The 12,235-nt window shown below is 35.3% G+C and overlaps 1 protein-coding gene across 1 annotated transcript; it reads right to left on the bottom strand.

Moving 5' to 3' along the window:
* Positions 1 to 3,259: 3,259 nt before the first annotated feature.
* Positions 3,260 to 6,663, bottom strand: LOC120008867 (probable galactinol--sucrose galactosyltransferase 5). The gene is made up of 4 exons (XM_038859230.1): positions 5,153 to 6,663; positions 4,587 to 4,764; positions 4,099 to 4,466; positions 3,260 to 3,970 (listed from the first exon to the last, which is right to left on the bottom strand). Exons 1-4 carry the CDS (start codon positions 6,365 to 6,367, stop codon positions 3,410 to 3,412), a joined length of 2,322 nt encoding a protein of 773 aa, XP_038715158.1. The 5' UTR covers positions 6,368 to 6,663; the 3' UTR covers positions 3,260 to 3,409.
* Positions 6,664 to 12,235: the final 5,572 nt, after the last annotated feature.

Genomic DNA, 12,235 nt, shown 5'->3' with positions numbered 1-12,235 from the left:
AAGGTGTCTTCTACTTTTATATATATATAGATGAAAATTGAGTTCATAAACCATTATCTAGTTATTTATTTGTACTAATGAAACATGATATGAACTTTGATAAAATTTCACTTTAACATGAAATAATATATATTAGGGATCCTAATAATTAATTGCATGGAGCGGGTGTGGATATGCCCGGCCGCTCCAAATTCATCCACATAATATGCGAACTATCTATATGGATACATATATTGTAAATATACACATGTAAACCTATCACATGATAACACATTATATATAATGTTATATATACATACAACTATGACATAAAGCATAGTGTATATAATTAGATAGGTGCCTTAATTAATATCAAACAAGCAACAAATACGTAAATTGGGTGAAAAGGATGAGTGGTTTGTTTGTTTTTAACTAAACTAAAACAAAGAACAAAAGAACAATTAAGTAAACACAAAGGTAATCAAAGATGAGCATCACTATGCTACTTAATTTCATCTCACCTATCCAATTCAACTCACTTGGTCCCTTAATCCCTAATTCCTCTCTCAATAATGACAATCGGTCTCCCTAACATATCCAATACTCTATGTCTAGTCACACCGAAAGTATCTCTATCTCTAATCCCTGTTATATCTAACAATCGGATTCAAAAGATAAAGACTCAGTAAGATTTGTGGATCAACCATTTAGCGATTGTATAGGTCACGCCCTTATATTTCTATGGTTCATGCACCCTATGTCATCTATGACTTGAGACAAACCCTAGAAATCTCCTTCCGGTCTCAATCTATGCAACAAATCATTTAGAAGGTGATCAAGCATCCAAAAGCATTAAGCACACCCATAGACAATCAATAAGAGAGAGAAATTAAGAAATAAGGAAACCAAGTTTATTGAATTTTCAAGGTTTGGTTACATTAAGACCCTAATAAAGAAATCTAGCCACTCATAGAGTCAAGATACATCATCAAGCAATGGAAATCAACTATAAAAACTAAGATAAAAGAGGAGGGAGAAAATCTCATTATGAACCCTCTTTTCCTCCAAGCTCTAATGGTGGCCTCCAAGGTAGAGAATGAATCTCAGCTCCAAGAACACCCCCAAAACCCTATTTTATGCCCTTTTATACTTCCCCAAACTCTTACGTCGTTTTGGCTCAAAAACACGTGAATTAAGAACTTTTTCGCGAAACTGCCCGTGCTGTGAATAGTAACTCCGATTGATCAAACACTTTTTTTATCGATCGTAAATGTAATCTGGTATTCACTAATTCAAGGTTGTTTTGGCAAATCCGATCGATCGGGAATGACTCCGATTGATCGGAAATCGCTTCTGGAGTCCAAATCTTCATTTTGCACTATTTTCCTCACTTTCTTGCCTTGACACCTACAATATGTAAATATAGTTTTCTTAGAATATCAACTCTTAATAAACTAAAAATGGGATGAACTTATGTGTAAAAGATGCATAAATGTATGTATATATTTGGCACATCAATATTATATATATGTACAACTATCACATGAAGCATAGTATTGCATCATGTGAACTTACATGAATGACATTTCATGATGAATAATTGTAAAACTTCACAGGCAGATAGTTTTTCATAGTTTATACAAATATATGACATGTGTAGCGCAAGAATTGAGAGCTTCATGAAACAATTTATGAGTGTCTGCATCTCAAAAGGGAAAAAAATGTCCGAGGGCTCTTCGAGTAGAAGATGGGGCATATTTTAACGGAGACAAAGTAGATTGATGAAGATCTAGAAGTATTGCATGCAAATGAACTAGATCAAATGAAACATATAAGCCAAATGCTTCCCCTACTTGTTGCAACAACCACAATTCAACCTAGGGCACGCATAATCATCCATAGAAATCGCGAAGCATCCCCTGGGATTACTTTGCAGAAAATTGCACTTATCCACCTCACATGGAATAAAGTGAATTGTTACCATTATTTGAAAAATGGCTTTCATATTATGCTTGCTTTAGCATAGTCAAAATTTCTTAGACATGGTGCACCTTTTTCTTCTGGTCTTGTTGACTTGAAAGACGAGATTGACTATTATGATATGACAATCATTGGTGTGGCACATGGACATGTTAATTTGTATGTTTGTCACCATACGGTTGGCTTGAGAGATGACAATGAATGCAATACATATCGTGCCCATGTTGTAAATAAGGGGAAGATAGAATGTGTTGAGGGTGTCTAAACAGCTTGTGTTATGCTTCGAAAACAGACTTCTAACAGCGGCATACCCCTGGCATACCCACCTAATCTATATGTATACCCACTTAATCAATTCCAACGCACATTTTTAGAAGACCCAAGATTGTCATACCCCAACAATTAACTCAGTCCAAGTCCAAACAGTAAGCATCACACAACAAATTACCTAAGAAGAAATGAAAGTCCAATCGACGAGTAGCACGGTCGCGGCTGCAAACGAGGGTGGAGGTGCAGATGAAGCAAGGCTACGGCTTGTGCTGATCAGAAGTGTGGGATTGCTGGTGCTGGCTGCTGCTCTCCCTATTTTCTCCCAAACTTTGCCCTAATGCTAATATTTGATGTGTTTATATATTCGATTGATGCTATTATGAATTGCGGCATCAGTTTTTTTAAGTAACGCTATTTGTAACAGTGGCTTCAATTTAAATATATTTTTGATTTGCAATACCGATATTCCTAATAGTGGCTTTAGGCAAAATTTGTTAAAAATAACATTGCCGCTGTTCTGAATAGCTGTTTCAATAAATACAAAAGGTTGTCGCTGTTCTCAACAATGACAAAATGTTATATCACTAAATAATTGAAATCGATTGTTATATGCCCAATCAATTGGTCCAGGAGTGTTACATACCAAAAAAGCTCCTCTCCACGGCTCCATCACATTCACTTTTGTCTCCTTTTCTTTAGTGAGGGGCCTAGCCCTCTAATATTCTAGGAAAGAAAACTAATCATCGACAGAACAGAAACCCATCCTCCCACCCACACACAAAAAAATCTCTTTAGAGTATCTTGTTTCATCTATTGACCCTGTGACTTATACGGTGCATTTAAGTTTAACATTTGGACATTTTTTCCTATTGATTTCAAAAAAGTATTTGCAATTTTGATAAAGTGTAACTGGATATCTGATAGACAACTATTTAATTATGAAACATAAACACCCGAAGCAGCCAAAAAATAGCCATTAATGTAAACAAAAGTTAATAAATATTTAAAAAAAAAGGCATTGGGACAAATATTGATAGTTAAAAACTTAAAAATACTTCATTAATATCACCATTAGTTTACTTCTCCAACACTTGGAAATTAAGACAAAAGTTAAATAAATACCTTACTCATAATATAGTTAATGCAGGGCAAAACAATAATATAATTCCCCACATTTAAATTAAAACAGGTACTCAATAATTGAGATGCCTGAAGAATTATTAGGCCATGGTACTTGAATACCAACCATTAGCCCTTCATACTCAAATGCAACATCTTCTCCATCAATTATGCAAGCAAAAGGCTTCTCTGATGCAAACACCTTCATTTCTCCACTCCCCTTCACTCCAACTTGAGCAGAATCATCATCATAAACCACAGACTGGATAGCACCAGAAGTGTTGAGCATGTTCACTAGCCCTATTGGGGCGAATCGGACCGACCTTCCAGGCAAGGCAGTCACCGGAGAGACTGTCACAAGCTCGAAATTGAAGGGCTCGAGCGATATCTCGATGTTGTCTGATGGCTTGGAGAGAAGCAGCTTCTTGGATTTGTAAAAGTACATTGCAAAGACTTGGACTCCTTCAATGGAGACTGGGTTGTTCCCACTGTTCCATTCAATGTCTTTTGTGTTGGTCTTGGTAGACACCTTCACTGAGTATTGTGAAAAACATTGGTTGCGCCTTGTCTCCTTGCACCATCCTCCTCCTTGACAGTTAAATACTCCAATCACTCCAGTATACTGCACAAATTAGATATAGCCCATTAGCAAGGTGGGCTTAAGGCCCAATGGACTAGTGAGCTTGGCCCAATCAATGAGGCCCATTAGTAGCATATGTGATGAAAACTGGCAAAATTATATATGGTTACCTTATTGAGATTCCAGATTTTGAGCATGGTTTTGCCATCATGGAGAGGGTCTTCAAAGAGGCAATCCTTGGTTGGGAGGGCATAGTATTGGCAGCGAAGGATGGAGCCGTCGGGCAAGACGAGACGCTTAAGGACATCGAAATTGTGCTTGCCAACTGAGTCACTGACATAAATTGGACCACCAGAAATGGCCCTGGAAGCAGCATGGAACTCCGCACAAGGGTGTGTAGACTGGAACATGTCCCAGTCAGGGTGTATGAAGTTGCCCATCCATAAGCTGTTGTAGGCACAGTGCACCATATGACACCCTTGTAGCCAAAATGTCCCATTAGGATCACCAGATGGATCAGTGCACCAGAAATCATCACCTGTTTTACATAGTTGGGCCCATGATCAGAATCATGAACTTGGTATTGGGCCTTAACTTCGGCCCATATGTCTATTTAAGAATAAAAATAAAAAAAAAGTTGATGAAAATTCAGACATACCGACACGACCAAGAGAAATGGATTCTGTTCCAAGGAACATGAAATCGTTACAGTGCTCCATGCTTGCAATAACACCATTGCCATTGAAGTGCTTGTTCACTGAGGATGACAAAGCCTTGAAATATATTTTTGCAAGATCCACTCTTCCTCCATAGTTCTCACATAGCATCTCCAGCAGCTGTAAAATTTCAATTAATCAACTAATTAAGTCTTTATTCATGTTTTTTTTTAAAAAAAAAACCGAAACCCTAATCACCATGGTGATACACACCATCCTTCTTATTTCAACTAATGGCTCAGGTGTACTGATTAATATAATTAAACACCATAAAAACACAATAACTGATTCTTTTTTGAAAAAGAGAAAGTAATAATGATATTTTATTTTATTAACAAATATTTCTTGAAACCGATAACGTGAGACTTCAAAATTGTAATTGCGTGCCGACCAAATAAATTAAGTCAAATAAATAAATAAATAACTATTAAACGTAGTAACGTACCATTAAAAAATAATAAATATGTATTAAATTAGAAAAAAAAAAATAGTGTAGGTTAGAACTTACATGAATAACGTCCACCTTGACACCATCAATCCCAGCCTTCTCCAAGTGAGCGTGAAGCCCTTCATACATCTCATCAGCCAACTCCGGCGGCACAAGTCCGACGCCGTTATTAACGATCTTGTCGACGGCAAGATCCTCCATGGTGGCCTGTAGGCCCGGTGACAATTCCGGCTTGATGACGACAGCATCAGGCAGTCCAGGAACATTGGGCCTAAGCCCACCCCAGTACCCACAAAGAGCATGCCACACATAGACATAATCAACAGTCTTGAATTCCTCCTTAAGGTCCTTAACAAACGCACCCATACCCTTCTCTTTCTTACAGCAACTGCCCTTAGAGCTAACATAGTCCCTAAACTTGTAATTCTCTTGGAATTTCAGTAACCTACATGGCATTTGTTCACCTGCAACAGCTTGGTTCATGCCTTCTGTTGTGATGGGATCATGATCATGGCTGATTGATTGCCAACCATCATCAATCAACACAAGCCCAGGTGGGCACCCACCATCAACAAGTCCCTTCACACCTTCCATCACACCTTGAGGGTGCACAGTAAGGTAGAATGCATCCCATGTACACCAACCAAACTTGTCAACAATACCTGGTGGGTCCTTCTCATCCAATAGCTTGAAAGTACCCAAATGGACACTAATGACCTTCATAGCCTCCTTCACAAGGGTAAACGGGTCTTCACCCGGATGAATATATAGGACGCTCCGGAACCCGGATTCGGACACCTGGGTCGACCCGCTTTCAACACAGATGTCAATGTTGTCGTCGGATCCGGGCTGGAGCGAGGCACGGAATGGGCCTTCGATGATTGGAAGGAGAAGGATATAAGGCCGGCCTGAATCCGACCTATCAAGGATCATGATTTGGGTTTCTGACTCGAGATCTCCTCCATTGGACCCGACCCAATGGGTAGTCCACCAAACCTTGAACCTGAATATGCTCATGAATTTTATGTCCTTCAATTTTCCGATGGGGACCACATGCCTGTCTTTGGACTCTTTGGATTCAAACCCTATGAAGGATCCAACGGCGGAGATTGAAGTGTAGGGAGAAGGAGTGGCTGTGATGTTATCAGGGACATCAGAGAGAAAAACATGACCATTGGCCATGAAAGTGGAGTCTTCAAGAGTGATTGGAGATTGCTTGTAGCCATCAACAAGGGCTGCAGCACCAGAACTAGCTTTGCTTAGGCTTGGAGCCATTTATGATGATACTGAACCCTAAGAAAACACTGGAAATTCTTTTTTCCCACAAAAAAATTGAGAAGAACAGGTAAGAAAGGATCAATTGGGAGGATGTGAGAGATGCGAAGGAGTAATTGGTGACTTAAATAGAGAAAGTATGAGCAAGTGAAGAAATAATAAATAAAAAAAAAAGATTCTGAAAAAAACTTTAATTGGAAAGAAGAATCAATTAAACTTTGATTCGATTGTGTTTGTGTTTGTGATGAGTAAATCTCGGAAGATTTGCCTTTTGTGTGTTTTGTTTACTGCTTCAATGGTGAGCACAAATGGGAAGGTTTGTCATGGTATTTATAGGCTACCATGCATGAAATTGGGAGGAAAGTGAGATTAATTTTAAATTATCTAAAATAAAAAATAAAAAAGATCAAGGTTATTCTAGAGAAGGAAAATTTGTTTTATTAAGGTTATCCAATTGAAATATTAGTGTTTATCCATGTTAGTTGTAGACAATTTGGTGATTTGGAAGCTTAAAAGGTGACAAATGTAACATGCATCTAGATCTAGGCGACAGGGCCCCATTAGATTGTGAGATTTGACCATCTCATAAATTGCCACGTAGAAAAGTGTAAAAAGTGAGACCCAAAATTAAATTAGTGTGGTCCTCTTGTTTTTGTCAATGTTTATACTAACAAACATATTTGAATGTTTACTTTTTGGGGCCATTGTACTATTGAAGAGAATTTACTTTCTAATTATGAATTTTATTTTTTGGATATTCAATATGGGTCTAAATTGGGGTTATCAAAACCGTGTGCATGAAAAAATTTTACCTGATGATAGAGTAAATTGGGTCAAAATCTATTATATGACCATAAGGGTATTGCTCTTGGTGGGAAGTAAGCAAACTTATGGGTGAAACACAACATTTAAACTCCACAATAATATTATTAATTTTACTCTTTATTTAACATGAATTTAATTTCATTTATTATTTTTCAATTGGTTTGGTGATACATAAATTTCATTTGTGGTTCTTTTTTTTTTTTTAACCATTCTCGTTTTAAGGTTAAAAAAATAGGAATAAATAAGAGTGGGTCCAATGTCATGTGCACTTGCATTAACATATTCCTTCAAATTGAAGTGAATCCATGAACTCATAAAGAGAGAATATTTAGGAGTAATACCAACAAATTGGTTCACCATATTGGTGTCAATGTCCAAAACGTACGTGTGACCATATCCTTCACAAATATCATGGACGGTCTCTAGGGTTTCTAGGGTTTTCATCAAACAAAATTCCTTGGGGACCTTAAATTTTCTATATTCTTCCAAATGAATCTTCAATCATATTAGAAATGCTCGTGTTTATATGACCAAATGCAATATGCTAGAAAGTGTTGGCAAATACTAAAACAAAGATATGCAATAAAAGTAAAAAAAGATATACACCCACTATGGCTATGATGATGCCACCTATTTGCCTAGATTTTTTGACATTTTTTTCATAATCTTATTATTTTCTGTTAGGTTATAAAAAATAGGTCAAGCTAGTTGTTTTTTTTTTTTTTTTTTTTGAATACAGGAGAAGGGGTGGAGAAACTTGAACTCAAGATTTTTATGAGATACTAATGACATCTGAATTACTCGTGGTTCTTATAAAAGTAAGCTAGTTAATATAAAATGCTTCGAATATACCAAATGGGTTGGGCATTACCTTTTTTTGCCATGCATCTCTTATCTCATCTACAGACCAAATTGACACCTTTGACCTAACTTCTCCATTAAGAAGAAGAAGGAACCCAACCCAAGCGAAAAAATAAAAAATAAGAATAATTAAAAAAAATAAGAATAAGAATAAAAGAACAAATGTTGCAAGCTTTTTGCATATTCCGATCATGGGATGTAAAGCAATAATAAGACAAAAATGAGAAAATTCTGACAATCCCCTTAAGTAATCCTTAAATTACAAAAACACCCATACATTTTTAAAGTGTTTAATCATCAATCATGTGACAGTAGTGCTAGATAACTCATATAGTAATAGCTCATGGGAGTTCAAGTCTCTTAAACGAAATTTTAAAACTTTTTTTTTTAATTCCATTGTTTTTTTAAATGGAATTTCTTAATTTCATTTTTTTTTTCAATGGAATTTCAAAAACAAATGAATTCAAAACTAAAACAATGAATTCTAGACTATGCTTGAAAACATAATAGAATATATATTAAAACAATAAATTTTGGACAATGAATTATGAGATAAAAGAGTAGAAATAAAATTATGACATTGATTAAATCAATGGAATAAACATGTTGGGCTCCCATGGGCTACCAAATTGATGGGTTACATGTCATTTTCGATCATGTGATGCATAGACAAATGTTGGAATTTAGACCCACTCTCCTCCTTGATAGATTAATTAACACGACAATAGAGAAATTGAAACTGAGAAGAGCAACAATCACAACACAAGAATTATGTGGAAAACTCCAAAATCGGAGAAAAACCACGACCATTGTCAAAAGACAAGCAAGAGAAAACTTCATTATGTAGAAAATTTGTGTAACCACATCCTCAGCCTATTTCCTTATATTGTGATTTTCAAGCAGCGATCCATATTGGGTCTAATCCCCTTTTCCTTGAGCGCACTAAACATATTGAAATCGATTGTCATTTTGTTCGAGAGAAGGTCCAGCTTGGTTTTGTTCGTCTCCTTCACATAGCTTCCACAGAACAACCAAGTGATTTTCTAACAAAGCCCAATCACTGTTATTCAACTTCGGTATCTTTTAAGCAAGCTGAACGTTGTGGATCCCCACCGTCCACCTTGAAGGGGGGTGTTACACGACTCATAGTCAACCTAATGTTAATAATGTTACATACTTGTGATAGTTTAGGCGGGAGTTACTTCCCCTTTGGAGCCAAATATCTTGTACAGTATATCTTTTACATTATTTTATTCTTTGTACATAATTTAAGTAGTGTATTGTACTAGGTCTCAATTAAGAAATACAATTAGCTTTTCATCTATATCTTCTTCCACTTCAATCCTCGTGGGTTACCAATGTTTTAACTCCCAAATGATAATGACTGCATATGTGTGATCAATGTTCGATTCCAATGATAAATATATTTTTTAACAGTATTTTAAAAAAAGATAATGACTACATATACTTATTTTATTCTTTTTAAAAAAATATATAAATGTAATAACTAGCCAACATCCTCAGCTACCCTGGAATTTGATTCATGATGGTCCCCGACGTCAAAACGACAACTAAACGGATGTGATACTATTATTCATTTATTCTTTATTAAAAAATCAAGTGGGCTTCCTCTAAAAAAAGATTCGGGCGGGCCTCGCTTTAACTCCAGCCTCTGATCCTCTTCCAAGTTGTATTTGTATATACTACTTTCCATTTTTTTTAATTAAGAAAATATATTATAATTTACGATATTAAACTGTAAAGAAATGTAACAATTGCTTGCCGACCCTTGCCACGTGTACAATTACAGTACTATCTTCAACCACGGCCACCGACCCAACAAGACTATAGAGTCTTACATTTAAAAAAATAAATAAAGAGATAAGGATAATGTGGACCTGTTCAAATGTGCCACGTGGTATGCTTGTTAGTTAAGCTATCGATTTGTCTTGAAACCGTTGTAACTGTCGGCTTCAACTGTCGAATGGATCAACTAACACTCTAACCAATCAAGATTAACCACCTCAACATGGTGGCGCAGGTAGTTAGTACAGGCGTGAGAAACGACCAAATTTTCGTTCGGTGGAACGCGTTAACAAATGACCCTAATATTACGTCAGCTTTGACAGATCTGATTCGAAAGTGACAGGAAAAAAGTGTGGCTGTAGTGATTTTAGCTGTGGTTATACAGCTCTAATTCTCCGCAAATAATTTTTCTCTTCTAATTTTTTTCGTGTTATTAGTATTTAGGAATTATGATTTAGTGTTTAGGGTTTAGAATTTAGAATTTAAGATATGATTTAGGGTTTAAATTAACAGTTTAGGATTTACTGATTAGGATTTATGATTTTTTTTTTCAAAATCATTTATATTATATAACATTATGATGATTCAAAATACTAAATAACACAAAAAATATATTTCTAATTCTAATAATATCTGAAGTAACTACAGCCCTTATCCCGAAGTGACAGTCCCATTTTTTTGATATTATTTTAGTTATAAATTGATGAACAATAAATTTAATTTTTAAAAGAAAATTAGATACAAGGATTTGAAAACACTCAGATGCAATTGCAGTAAAATATTTTAGTATGAAATAATTTGTTAGAAAATGTGGATGAGAAAAATAAGTCATGTCTAGTCAACATGTTAGGTGTCGTAGGAACAAAGTTCACGTACTGCAACAGCTTATTGGAAGCCGTGTTAAGACTAAAAGCTGGGGTAGGATTCTTGAAGGCTTACCGCTCAATCAATCGTATCAGTAGTTGACATGTGGATCGTCGGATTGTTTGCATTCACCCGGAAAATATTTTATTAGGTTGAGAAACTTACATGGGAAACAAACTAACAAAGTGATGCAGAATGAACCACGTTTTCTGGAAAAAAGTAAGAAAAGTAATAAACGATAATCATAGGCACTTTTTCTTCCACATAATCATATGTCTTTTATAGTCTTTTGCTTTGTTATGTTTTTGCATAACTTTGTCCACCTCTTCAACAAGAAGTTTTAATTAGAACACTGAAATCATGTAAGAATCAATCTGAATTTCCGAAATTAGCTTTGTCTCTCCAAATCTACTAGCAAAAAGTATAACGAGATCATTGTTTCATTTCACATTTTTACTGTATTTTCCAAAATAAACTGGCAAAAAAGAAGATTTGTTTAATAAAATTATTAATTCAACAGCATAATAAATATAATAAATCAATGGAACATATACACATATAACATATTTATGTTGATCAGTCAAATCTCCCGTAAAAATAAAATCTCATAGAAACTAAATCTTTGCTTTAGGAAAATGAATATTAAACATTTATTAACACGTAAGCGTGATAGATGTTCTTTTGTGCATCATCTCTTTTATATTATCCATATCGGTAATCAAGTAATCACTCAACCTAACATGCTCTTTGAACATTTGAGTGGGTCAAAACTTCGAGCTACATCAGATTGACGATTAGTAATACTAGGGCGAAGCTCATGCGATTGAAAACTTGGAAGCGGGACAAACCCATAATCAAGATTTTATAGAAAAATATCCAAGTTGATTGTTTAAATTCTCGATCTCGGATATCGTACTCTCTAAATCCGAAGAGATAACCAACAATCCTATCTACGACGACAAGTGGTTATATATATCAATTTATATATATAAAGCTAAGGATCCACAAGGCTTCTCCTCAATTCATGGTGCCACTGGACGCCTTTACAAAAAAGCCTATATAGACAAAATAAAATTTAAAAATATATTAGAAAACTTGAAGACCCACAACCACACACATAAATGTATTGCAAAACTTTAATACCCACAACCACACTCATACACTTTAAGACCCACAACCACACTCATACAATTAATAGTATTCAAATAATTTAAAAATCATATTGAATTGTATGAGAATTAATGTTTCATAGGAGTGGTTTGATGTTGTTTTGGTTTCTCAAAGGTCATGTATTGCTAATTATGAGAGTCTTTTGATATGACTCAATGAAATTCATTTGTAGTATTTAGTTTGAAAACATTTTGTGTGTTTTTAGCATTAATTACCATCATTTTGTGGGGATTTTTGTGTGTTTTTATCATTTTGTGTGTTTTTGATGTATTTTGTGTGTTTCTGTAATATTTAGTTGATTGATTGTGCATGTTTAGAGTTTCGCTAGGTTTAGTAGTCTGT

Source organism: Tripterygium wilfordii, chromosome 11 (assembly GCF_013401445.1).
Source record: "Tripterygium wilfordii isolate XIE 37 chromosome 11, ASM1340144v1, whole genome shotgun sequence".
In the NCBI taxonomy this organism is placed as follows: Eukaryota; Viridiplantae; Streptophyta; class Magnoliopsida; order Celastrales; family Celastraceae; genus Tripterygium; species Tripterygium wilfordii.
This window is presented reverse-complemented; position numbering and strand designations above follow the sequence as displayed.

Excerpts from the sequence above, each read along its gene's own strand:
- LOC120008867 (XM_038859230.1), bottom strand. The coding sequence starts at position 6,367 with ATGGCTCCAAGCCTAAGCAAAGCTAGTTCTGGTGCTGCAGCCCTTGTT. Across the intron at positions 4,765-5,152 it reads TCAAGGTGGACGTTATTCAT|CTGCTGGAGATGCTATGTGA; the intron begins GTAAGTTCTAAC and ends GAAATTTTACAG. Across the intron at positions 3,971-4,098 it reads AAATCTGGAATCTCAATAAG|TATACTGGAGTGATTGGAGT; the intron begins GTAACCATATAT and ends TAATTTGTGCAG.